General features: G+C 45.9%; 1 protein-coding gene across 1 annotated transcript in view; it reads left to right on the top strand.

Moving 5' to 3' along the window:
- LOC135105664 (netrin receptor UNC5C-like) overlaps positions 1–12500 on the top strand; it is a 430244-nt gene that overhangs the window by 402440 nt on the left and 15304 nt on the right. Inside the window, exons 7-9 of the mRNA XM_064014055.1 lie at positions 3973–4140; positions 8129–8293; positions 12298–12351. Coding sequence (XP_063870125.1) covers positions 3973–4140; positions 8129–8293; positions 12298–12351 — 387 coding nt within the window. The remainder of the gene's footprint in view (positions 1–3972; positions 4141–8128; positions 8294–12297; positions 12352–12500) is intronic.

Below are 12500 nucleotides of genomic sequence, written 5' to 3'. Positions count from 1 at the left end.
ACCATACCTCCTCCGTCCCTCCATGACTTCCCCTCCGCCCCTCAAGTCTCGAGTGGCACTTGAAGGGGGCCTATTGAGTCCTCCTGCGCGCCTGTTTGCACCGCCGCCAATCGAGTAATGATCCTGCAGACATAAAAGCGGCGGTGGGTCCTCGAAAAATTCCTCTTTACCTCTCTATTTATGGATTGGGGGATGGAGAGAGAGAGAGAGAGAGAGAGAGAGAGAGAGAGAGAGAGAGAGAGAGAGAGAGAGAGAGAGAGAGAGACACACACACACACACACACACACACACACACACACAAGGGGCGCCGTGTCCATCTGGCCCAGCGGATCACAGGCCCCAGGGTTCCCGCCGGAAATTTGAAGGCCCCATCTGCCGGTGTTGAGAAACCCGAAATGGATTTTATTATCCGTTCAAGTGAGAGGCAATTTTTTTTTTTTTTCCTCCCTTAGCAATAGACTCCATGATAGGGCAGGTGGCTAGAGAGAGAGAGAGAGAGAGAGAGAGAGAGAGAGAGAGAGAGAGAGAGAGAGAGAGAGAGAGAGAGAGAGAGAGAAACAAGACGAGACGAGTTTTAATTGGTTGTAAGCAGCATTGGTCGGTGTTTCAATTGGTATAATCCGAAGCCCCGATTCAATTTTAAGTTCAAAGGTTCAGTGGGGCTTCTCCAATCAGCGCTGACGGAGGGGAGGCGGCGGGGGCGCGGAGAGAGAGTGAGTGGCGAGGGTCCTGTTGAGTGGGAGAGGGCAAGCGAGGGGCGGGTCTAATGCAGAGTTGGGAGGCGATTAGCAGAAGGGGAATGGGGGTTTAAGGGATAAAAAAGCTTGTGAAAAGTATCGAGGACTTATGGGGCGATTAGTGAGCAGTGCCCGGCGACAGCGAGGTGGCAGCAAGGGGCAGCAGGTAGCAGGAGTGAAAAAGAAAGGCCGGCGGGACGAGGAACAGGATACAAGATAGGGGATAAGGCAAGGTAATGTTGCTTTGTCGCTGGCAGAAGCAGTAGCGGCCGTTTTGAAGAAGTTAAAGAAATAGAGTATTATTATTAGAGATCACGCCTGTCGTAGTTTAGCTAATGACTGTTTTCCTGTCCTGGCATATAACATGGCGGTATAATTGCAGTTTCCCCCAATAAACCGCACGTAAGTATTAAGTGTCTCACGGTCTAGATCACACTGCTAGGAGCATTTCTACCCCCATATTACCCTGTCGCAAACGAATAATAAGGTCGGGACGGAATTTTCAAAGGTTTACCTCAGTTTTTAGCTGGGATCCTGTTTTCACAGTCATTGAAAGGATAGTGAGTGTGTTCGTGTGTTTCTTTCACTTGTAGGGAAATATCCCTAGATTTTTTATACTTTTTTTGTGGAGTTAGTTACGTTTGAATAGGTTATGTTAAGTAAGGTTAAGTTAATATAGGTTAGGATAGGTTAGGTTATGTTACCTTAGCTTTCTGGTTCTGTTCGAATATACTAATGGTGGGGGCTCAAGGGCGGCACAGCCCCCCCTGGTTATAATAGGTTTCTGGTTTGCTACATTTAGGAAATTTCCTTGACTTCTAGGGAAATTTCCCTACATTTTCAAAGTCTATATATCACTCGTATGTGCTCCCCCCAAAAACCCCCGGTTCCCCACAGGCCCCCAAGCTTGCTGGAGGGGTTGGGGGGGTCTGGGTAGAGATTGGGGACATTGGGTGAAACTACAAATTTATCAACATGGCATTTTAATGCTATATGTATGTCTAACTGCGCAATTAGCTTTAAGACTCTACCTACATAATTGTCAAGTTAGATTAGATTACACTTCTACTACTAGTTAAAAGAAAAATTCGTTAGCTAGAGTGAGCTTGACATTATTTTGTAGTTTTCTAGATCTCAAATGTGATTCAGACTCCAAAAAAACATAACAGGCTGCAGTTCAACAGGAAAAAAGTAAAAAGTAAGAAAAGCACATGAAAATTGTATAAGATTTTTCCTTCCTTCCTTCCTTCCATCCCTCCCTCCCTAATTCCATCTTCCCTTCCCTCTCAATCCCCTCCCTCTCCTCCAGCGCTTGTGCCTTCGTGTAATTCAATCACTTGCGATACACGCTATTCCCGCGTCACCCAACCGTCCGTTCACCGTCACATTTGCGTCACGAAAGAGAGAGAGAGAGAGAGAGAGAGAGAGAGAGAGAGGTGGATGTTAAGGATGTTAACTACACACCTGCGCACATCACCACGTGAGTGTCATCCGCTAATTGCCACACACCTGAGTGAGATGACAGGTGTAATTCAGAATGGCAAGTATCGGACCGGAGTGAAGAGCCAGCGCGGTACTTTTTTTAACGGTACAATTTTAATGGAATAAAATGACAATGAAATCCTCCCAAAAAATGAACGGTATTCTTAAATTAAAGATCATCTTTGATCCTTGCCATGACCACGGGAAGGCTTTGTGAACGGTTTTATATATATATTTTTTTCTTTATTCTTTTTATCACCGCGTGCTCAGCTTCGCATCAATCCATCAATCACTCGGTCCGTGGCGTATCATCAATATAATGGCTATGTTCTTCTTAGCATAGTAGATAAGAAAAATGACCTTGTTCACGCTTGTTACGAGAGAGAGAGAGAGAGAGAGAGAGAGAGAGATTTAAGTGGTAAAAGGCTGGCAGATGCGCGTTGTAACGAGGGAGAGAAATAGAAAGAAGAAAAAAATAATGCTGAAAAGACATAGTAATCGTCATAGTAATTGTCATAGTAGTAGTAGTAGTAGTAGTACTCGCAGTAGTAGTAGTAGTAGTAGTAGTAGTAGTATTGAATTCTGGCCGGTATATCACACAGACTCCAAGGAGCTCAAGTACTTAGATATCGACTCCAATACTCGGTAGATCCCTGCATCGGACATTTGGTGACGGAGGAGACTTTCTCAACAAGCGCCCTCTCACCCAATGCACTACTTCACCCGCGACTTTATTCCCCGCCGCTCAATACGTGTCCTGCGGCGATAAATACTCGTAGTGCCTGTAATCTAATAGGTGAACCTGTTGGTGCCTTTGTTTAATGCCATTATTTTCTCCTTCCCTTGTTCGCGTTGAGAAAAGGGAAGGTTGTCGGTGCGAGGTATTAAGTTACTGTGAAACATTTACTTAATTTACTGGAAAAGCGTAGTTTATACTGAGGAAGTAAGAGGTCCTCGCGTGAGAGAGAGAGAGAGAGAGAGAGAGAGAGAGAGAGAGAGAGAGAGAGAGAGAGAGAGAGAGAGAGAGAGATGAAAAGTAGTTCCACTTGTACCAGCCGAAACACAGAGGCCAGGCAGTGAGAAGCAGGGGAGAGGGGAGGAAGAGCAGGAGAGCAGGAAGGGAGAAGAAAAAAAAAAAGGGATGCTGGAACCGGGAGACAAGGGGAGGGAGACTGTGGGAGGAGGGAGTGGCTGCGCAATCCTTATCCCCTTCCCTTTCTCGACAAGTAGAGCTAATTCTCGCTCCCCCTGAGGTCCATCTGCATCATATATATTAGACACAGAAGTAATGTAAAGTTAAGATACTGTTGGCTAGAATTAACTGATTCAGTTTGGCGCACTCCTACTTCGAAGCATCATCACTGACGTCAGGGATACCAACTTTCAGAGACATTTAAGTGTTTCGATCAATCCTCAAGCACTCTCGTTAATTTTGACGTACTTTTTTAGCCAGTGCACGTATATTTTGCTTCAGTAGACTTCTAGGCCGTGGAAAGAAGGTGCCTTATTATAAATTCTATTCGTCATTAAGTACCAAAGAATGAAAAGGAAATAAGAGAGAGCAGATGATAGGAGAGGCAGAAAATGACCATATTAAGCAGTGTTGAAGCCTCACTCTTCTCTAAACACTTAATCTATTTCCTTGTGTCTTTGTTTTCCTGGCAATTCCCATCTATTTTGTGATTATAATATGCAATCATTTCTTGGATTCCTCGTAAGCGTGGTATCTAATGTCCTTGTTCTTCCCTACAGTGGACGGTGGGTGGTCATCGTGGTCGTCGTGGTCAGCGTGCAGTAACAGGTGCGGGCGTGGCATGCAGCGCCGCACCCGCACTTGCTCAGCGCCCACACCTCAGAACGGCGGGGCGGCGTGCCAGGGACTCGCCGTGCAGAAGACAGACTGTTCCCACTTGTGTCCAGGTGAGTCCGAGGCGCCCAGGTATTGCCCAGGTGTCCCCGGCCTCATTAACGTGGTCAGTTTACGTCCCTGTACTGTACATTATTAGACTTGACTCCCAGTGAAATAGTTGGCCAGACAGTATATACCACCACTTTATCTAGAATATTTTTGAACAGTTAGTGGTTAATCCCCTATCTTGTATCACGTGACCTCCGGAGCCTGTGGTTGACCTGTTAGTGCTGTAGTGTTGACCAGCAGTTGTTGTGGTGACGCAGCACACCCCCCCTCCCTCCACTCCCTCACTTTGAAGAGCTTTCCTCCCCGCCCCGCCCCTACACATACACGCCACATGCTCCCCCAGGCGGCCTCAGCACCCCAGAGAGAGTCCCTGTGTTGTGTAATTACTGTCCCCTTCCTCTGACTGAATATTAAAGGATCACCTCCCCTCTGTCCCCCCACGTGGTCCCCTTTATGGTGTCCTGTCTGCCTTCGTCTCTTTTCCCTTTGTGAAAGTTAGCTCCCAAAATTCCCATGTGCAGACAGACAGTGGCAGGAAAGTCCCTCTTGTGTCTGTTTCTCAGGGTTTCGCACCACCACCAATAGCACCCATTAGAATATGGCGTTTATTATTACTGTTATGATTACTGGTTCCTTTTTACCACTCCCCTTTCCTCCTTGAGCTAACAATGAGTAGCCTCCCTCACACTGTCTCCCCAAGTCTCCCCACTACTCGTACCACTCCCAACTGTTGCCTTTCCCTCTAAGCCAGCAGTCCATGGTCTACTCTCCTCTTCCTCCTCCTCCTCCACCTTTCTGTTCTAACTAGTCCAGAGTCATTGTCTGTACCACCCTTGGCCCGTACTAACCCGCCCGTCTCTTACCTCCCGTTTTCTGCCGCGGCCGTCCGTCAGGAGGTGACTGTGAGGACGAACCATGTGAGGAGGGTGAGTCTTCGTCCCCATGTGCTACCCTCCCTCCCTCACTCACTCCCCTGCCCCTGTTTTTTCACTCCACTAGTAGCCGATTCCCCTCAGCCCGTCTTAACACGACCCCTGTTTTTTCTCTCGTAGTTTTCCTTCAGTCACCGCTTGAGAAGTTTTCATTTTCCATGTAATGGTCGTAAATTTTTTTATTAGTTTGTTTCGGGAATGCTTATCTTGTTTCCTCCTTTGTATTTAAGAGCTAAAATTGTCCTATTATTATTATTATTATTATTATTATTATTATTGTTATTATTATTCACATCACTGTAATATATATATTTTTTTTCTTCCCTCCACTCGTATCAGAGAGAAACTTGCTCTGACTCGATACTGCTGTTCCCTTTTGTTCCTCTGTAGAAGCTTCACTTATCACGGTGTTCTGAAAGCGTGCGCACCTCCTGAGCTTCCCCTTCTGGCACTCTCCTTCCTTTGCTATGCTGCGAGCGGCTGCTGTCCGGTCGAATTAACTTGTTTATCAGCCTCCTCCCTCCCCATACCCTCCCTTCGTCCATACTCATTCCCTGCCCGCCCGCCCGCCCGCCCACACGCCAACCAGCCAGCCAGCCAGCCCTCCCCACCCCATACTTGCTACCTCACTTAAATTAACTTTTGAGCACACACTTTTTTTGGTCACACCTGCGCCTCTCTCTCTCTCTCTCTCTCTCTCTCTCTCTCTCTCTCTCTCTCTCTCTCTCTCTCTCTCTCTCTCTCTCTCTCTCTCTCTCTCTCTCTCTCTCTCTCTCTCTCTCTCTCTCTCTCTCTCTCTCTCTCTCTCTCTCTCTGACGCACACACCTGACTGTACATATTCCACACCTGACGTCTTCTCTCGTTCAGTGCGACGTTTTCTCTTGTTTTTATTGTTGTTTCAGTGCGCACTCCTACGTTGCAATTTTTTCCGTCTTCCACTCAGCTGACCAGACTTGCTTACTTAGTTTTGACGTTATTAGGTATGTTTATGTAAATGACTCCTGCTTACAATACGAAACAACACACACACACACACACACACACACACACACACACACACACACACACACACACACACACACACACACACACACACACACACACACACACACACTTCGATGACTGTATACCCTGATTTCAGTACAATCTGGGGAAGACCTCTCAGCTAATATGAATATTTGTATCCACCCAGCTTACATAACTATTTATATCATACTTACCACACGTGTTCTCTTGGTTTATCTGTCTGCTTCATCATTTTCCTTTCAGAATTTACCTTGCAGAATTTTTATTATTCCTGCAACATACTCTTCAATAATCTGTCAGAAAATCTGTTGTAATTATGTAGTTTTTTCTACACTTTACGTTTCTTTTTCAGTAAGTGTATAAGTATTATGATTTTCTTCTAGTCTATTAAGTTTACCTATAAATATCTATCCATTTACAACGTGGTTTTATAATGTGGATCATTCTTCAGTGTTATTTTTCATTTTAGTCTTCACAGTAACAAGGGAAGGTTGTCTCCCTGACTCTGCTGTTCTTAGATCAGTAAATTATAGCTTTTCTCTCGCCTTATTCACGGAACAGAATCGACACCAAGCGAATGGCATTCAAACCCTTGTCTAGAGTGAGTCTCAGATACCATGTCACCATAATAATAATAATAATAATGATAATAATAATAATAATAATAATAATAATAATAATAATAATAATAATAATAATAAGACTTCCTTGAAAGGGGTTTGATGTCACATGTATGTCTGTCTGTCTGTCCTTGTCGAGCACCACCTCCCCTTCACCTGCCCAGCACCCGCCTCTCCACACCCTCACCTGCCCCACGCACCTCATGCTTAGTTTTTCTCACCTGCCTCCCTTTGATGTCTTACCTTGTTCTTCCTTGGCTTGTGTTACTTGTGTATGTGTGTACGTGTGTGTGTGTTTGTGTGTGTGTTGTAAATTGTCTTTTTATTATTTTATGTGTTTCCACTTGTGTACGTGTTACTTTTAATGTACAATCAAAATGGCAAGTAAGAAAAGTGATTACTGTATATAAGAGGCACTATTCGTCCAAAATAAAGAGTGTTAGGAATAGAGGACGCAGTTCGTTCCCAGACTGCAGCGAGCGAAATATTCGCCTCCTGATTTGCAGATAATGGCAAGAGTTTTAAAAGGACTCTTTGTTTAGGACACTCTCCCTCTCCTTTCTTCAAAACTTTATTACAAACGACACTGAGTAATGAGACTCCCGAGGCCCATTGCAGGAACCTTAAGACTCTCTCGTTTGTTTCCTTGCGAGATGTCGTGGCGTGTCCAGCATCCCTCACTGCGCTCGTGACGAAGGACTCGGGGAAAGAAGTGGATGGCTGTGCTCTCTCTATCTCTCCGTGTTGTAAACTAATTCTATTCTATTTTCCAAGACTTTCATTTTTTTGATAATCCGAAGGCTATAAAGTCTCCCAATTTAGAGACTTGTGACGTGGGTGTTGTAAAGTTTTATTTACTGCCTCGATGGGGTTCAAAAGCAGAGTGTAAATTTGCAGGCAGTGACGCATCGCCTCGGTCACCGCTGGGCAATTGTTGAGGCAGGGAGAGAGAGAGAGAGAGAGAGAGAGAGAGAGAGAGAGAGAGAGAGAGAGAGAGAGAGAGAGAGAGAGAGAATTTGTAGGCATGTTCACATTTCACACGACCATAAAAGTGGAGGGAGAGATAAAGAAAGGAAAAAGGAAAGCAAGAAAATGCAGATTAGGAGTAAGACAACAGAGATGATAGTGGCGATTACTTGTGCATTTTTGGCTCGGATCTTGGCGAAAACCACGAGCCTCATTATTACCAGCCAGCGGGCCATAGTCACTCCTAGCTGAGGTTCGCATTAAATTCCTTTCCTCTGTGAGTCATCCTGTTGCCGTGCCCTTTGTTTGTCCATCCAACGCCCCTTCCTCGCCCATCACCGTGCCGCCCCTTGCCGCCCTTCCCCCTCCCCCACCTGCCATCACCTGTCCCTGTGGTATAGTGAGTGACTAATTTTGTGTTCCGGTGCTCGCCTCCCCCCCCCAGCGGTGGACGGGGCCTGGGCATCATGGTCCTCCTGGTCGACTTGTGGCCCCGACTGTCGCCACCACCGCCAGAGGTCATGCTCGTCCCCTGCGCCTCTGCACGGGGGTCGTTATTGCCCCGGAGACGACTTCACCTCTGCCAACTGCACCGGCGGGATGTGTCGTAGTGAGTATGAGTGTTAGTATGAGTATGACGAAGCCTCCCTTGTGTTGTTGTCCCCATTTATCTCCTGCTCCTGCCCGTGGTGGTGACAGGCAATAAGATGCTAGTACTCCAGGCGTGCCAGTCAGTGTGTGTAATGTAATAATGCGTATAAGTGTGGCCCGTATTCTGAAACGCTTTGCTCTCTCACCACGACTATTTTTAAAGGCTATAGATATGATCACTCGGGATCTCAAGAGTACCTTTCCTGTTAACAATGTAGAAATGTTGTTAATTTGTCACTAGAACTATAAATACACCCTTAATAGCCTATGTACCTTAAATTAGCGCCTTTTGAATACAGTGGAGGTGCTGCGCAGTATTTCAAAATGCATGGTTCTGTGACGCAGCCTTCTTTGTTGCGTTTTATTGTAGTTCCCATTTCTTCCTGCTAGTGGTGGTGATAGACGCTAGGATGGTAGGGTGATAGGACTCCAAGGGTGCCAATCAGCCAGTCAGTCATCACATGTCAGTTATCCCTTCAGAGTGCCAATTAGTGATGCGGACTCTTGAGTGGCCAAGCGGGATGCCCGTCAGCCAGTCGGTCCTGGAGTTGATGAGTCTTCCTTAGTCTTCCCTCACTCTTCCCTCAACCTATCCGTCATTCCAGGGTGTTAGTCTTTTGAAGGGTCAGTTAGCCAGTTATCTTGATCTTCGTGTCTGGTAGCATGTTTATCAGTCACTCAGTTGTTCTTTAGTAAGACATTGGCTGCTAAAGGCGAAGACATCTCCCCGTCTACCTCTCCCTTTCGGTTCTCTTGTTTGAGTATCCTCGTCGCAAAGTGAAGAAAAGGTGCCTTGGTGATTCATAGACACACAAAAGCATTTTCTTCCTTCAGAGCAGCAATCAGTCGTCGAGCAATTACATTTCAATTACGAAATCAGTAATGAATCACCCTGTTTGTCCGTCAGTCACGCCAGTCAGCCGGGAACCCGCTCACTCCTTCCCCGTCACTCGGTCAAATGGAATCTCTCGAGAATCGGCCGTCCATCACTTGCGTTCATCAGTCACTTAAAGTCATGTCAGTTTGCCACTTCGATTTACAGAAGAAAAAAGACAAGACTTGTTTAAGGTCCTCGCGGCCTGGATCAAGGAGACTCCGAGACGTGGGATTAGTGTCGGAACGGTGTGTGTGTGTGTGTGTGTGTGTGTGTGTGTGTGTGTGTGGCGCAGACTCAAGAGGTAAGAGGTATTGCATGATTATATAGAGGAAGGACATCAAAAAATTGCTTCTCACAAGGTGTCTGGGAATAAACTCCACGCCTATAAGCAATCATCATATAGAGGCTTTTTACTTAGCCTTTCCTCTGCTTCTCCTTCCTGCTGCTGCCAGTGTTTCTTGCGTCACGCCTTTCTCAGCATCTCCGCTTAACTAATCCTACGTTCTTTAATGATTATCTCAGTCCATAGTGTTTTATTTTTACTAGATTTGTTTTCATTTAGCTTGCGTCCTTGTTAACTTATTATCTCACAAAATCATACACGCACGTATCAATAAATCCATTAGAGACAAATATATATATATATATATATATATATATATATATATATATATATATATATATATATATATATATATATATATATATATATATATATATACAGATGACGTAGGTGTACTCTCTCTCTCTCTCTCTCTCTCTCTCTCTCTCTCTCTCTCTCTCTCTCTCTCTCTCTCTCTCTGTAGGCCCGGTATGGACGCCCCAGTGAGAAAGGAAGGTGGTGATGGATGTGTTGTGCGTCTGGCGGGGGAAGGAGGCTCGGCTTGTTAGTGTGTGTATGGAGAGAGAGAGAGAGAGAGAGAGGGGGGGCGGGTGAGGATGAGGATAATGAAGAGAAAATGTGATGAGCTGTATTTTATTGCTTAAGTTCTTATTATTTATATTTTTCTCTTCTTCATCCTTATTCCTCATATATTACCTCCCCTTTTTCTTCTTTCATCCTTCTCTCTCATTCTTAGTTTTCTGAAGCATACTCCTCTTCCTCCTCCTCCTCCTTAATCTCTGCGTCCACCGTCTACTTAATCCTCCTTCTCCTCCTCCTCTTCCTCTTCAACTTCCTCCTCCTCCTTCCCCCCGTCATTACGTGTCGCCCAGCGCTCGTATTAACGCGCCAAGTCTCCTCCCACACACCCCGCCGCGTCAGGTGCTAACAAGGTGTGACGGAGGACCTCTACCTGGCCTTCCTCTGTCCCTTCTCCTCACCTTCCTTCCTTCCTTACCTTCCTCTTAGGCATTCACTTAACTAACATGCATTTGCCTCGCTCTTTATTGTGTTTTCCTGGTGCTTTTTTTTTCTCACTTTTTTTATTTATATATTTATTCATTTATTATTTTTGGTAGGACTGGGTTTTAGTATTTTAATTTCTATTTGTTGGCCATTTAAATTTTCTTTTTCTAGATATTCTGCGATTTTTTTTTTTCCCCTCTCATTCCGTCTCTTTCTTCTATAATGACACTTTTTCCTTCCTACTTCCTTTATAGCGTTGGTGATTTCATTCGTAAAATGTTGAATTTTCTTTTTTTTCTCTCTCTCTCTCGAAATTCAGTTCGTCCTATTTTTTTTTTCTCTCTCTTTCGCCCCGTATCTTTCTTCTTCTATAATGACTTTTTTTTCCCCTACTTCCTTTATAGTAGGCCTAATCAGATTAATTACAATTTCGCTTTTCACTCGACCTGTCACTTTTTTCGTTCATAAGTTCTTTTTCATGCCTACCCTGTTCCGATCTCTCTCTCTCTCTCTCTCTCTCTCTCTCTCTCTCTCTCTCTCTCATTATCTTTGAATTGTTCCTTTGTAGACATTGCATTTTTATGTTCCCATCACTTCATTAATTTGGAAGTTAATAAACGAGGCACGAGAATAATTTAATCTCAGTCATTGAAAGTGTGTGTGTGTGTGTGTGTGTGTGTGTGTGTGTGTGTGTGTGTGTGTGTGTGTGTGTGTGTGTGTGTGTGCGCGTGCGTGGGCGCGCGCGTGTGCATATGTGTGTGTGTGTGTGTGTGTGCGCGCATATCCACGGGGCCTGAACTATCTCGGTCCGATCATTATCCCGTCCGTGAGAGCGAAAAGGGAAGGGCGTTGACGTTCCTCCCAGTCCCTATCACTCCCTCCCTGTCCCTCTCGGCCCCTCTCGCCCCCATATATGCGTGGCTTTAGGGCCGCTGCGGGACGTCCCCATAGCAGGACTTTCTCGCGTCACGGCTCCATCGCGGTCCTTGCGCAGCTCCACGACCGGACCGATTTAGGAGGCCCCGTTGAGGACGCGCCCCTGGATACAGACATTGACGGGTTGCCAGTTGGTGAAGGCTTCGAGGGGGGAGAGGAGTGAGGGGCGACTGAGAATATGAGGTGTAAGGCAGGGTGAAAATAAGGGTTACGAGTAAGGATGAATATAAGTACTGAAAAGAAACATAGAAAATAAATAAAATGTAGGTACAGGAGGAAAATTGATAACGAAAGAGGAAGAGAATTAAAGAAATGGTCACTAATCATGATGGAAGAAGGAAAAGAAGTGAAGCAATTACGAAAGGATGGGAGAAGTGTAACAGGGGGACTGGGAAGGACACAGGAAGGATTGTGACAGAGGTAAGGGTTTGGGCAGGGCGAGGAGGAGGTGGACCAGGCTAGGGTTGTGAGGGAGCGAAGAGGACCAAGGGGGACCGTTCGTAGCTCGGTTAACTCGAGGTGTCCAGAGTCGTTAGCTTCGCATAAGTCACGCTGCGGCGCTTGTATGGGACACCTGCTTTTTCTTTTACCTGTTGACGCGGCTGGAAGCCCTCTGAGCCCTTCTCCATTACCCGTAAGCCTTGTTTGGGATGCGCGGTGTCTTAATACGGAAGGAATGGGTGGGAGCGTGAGGGCATGCGCGTGTACGTGGTCGTGTTGACGCAGCGGGGCGGTGCATGTGTGACGCACTGCTGCGGCCGCCACCAGACATGGGACTAATTCTTGTTCTTTCCTTTCGCAGATGGCCGAGGACCCTCCGGCAGGATGTACGGCGACAAAAGCACCACCGAGGAAGGTAAGGGCGCCTCATCGGTTCCTTGTATGGGAATGAGGAGGAGCTAACCTGTCCCCTTGAATGTCCCACAGGAGGAATTGATGGCTAATTTCTTCACCCTGCAAATTTCCGTCCTTAAGATAAAAGCTTTGCTTCTGGAGAAGTTTCAT

This window comes from Scylla paramamosain, chromosome 12 (assembly GCF_035594125.1).
Source record: "Scylla paramamosain isolate STU-SP2022 chromosome 12, ASM3559412v1, whole genome shotgun sequence".
Taxonomy (NCBI): domain Eukaryota; kingdom Metazoa; phylum Arthropoda; class Malacostraca; order Decapoda; family Portunidae; genus Scylla; species Scylla paramamosain.
This window is presented reverse-complemented; position numbering and strand designations above follow the sequence as displayed.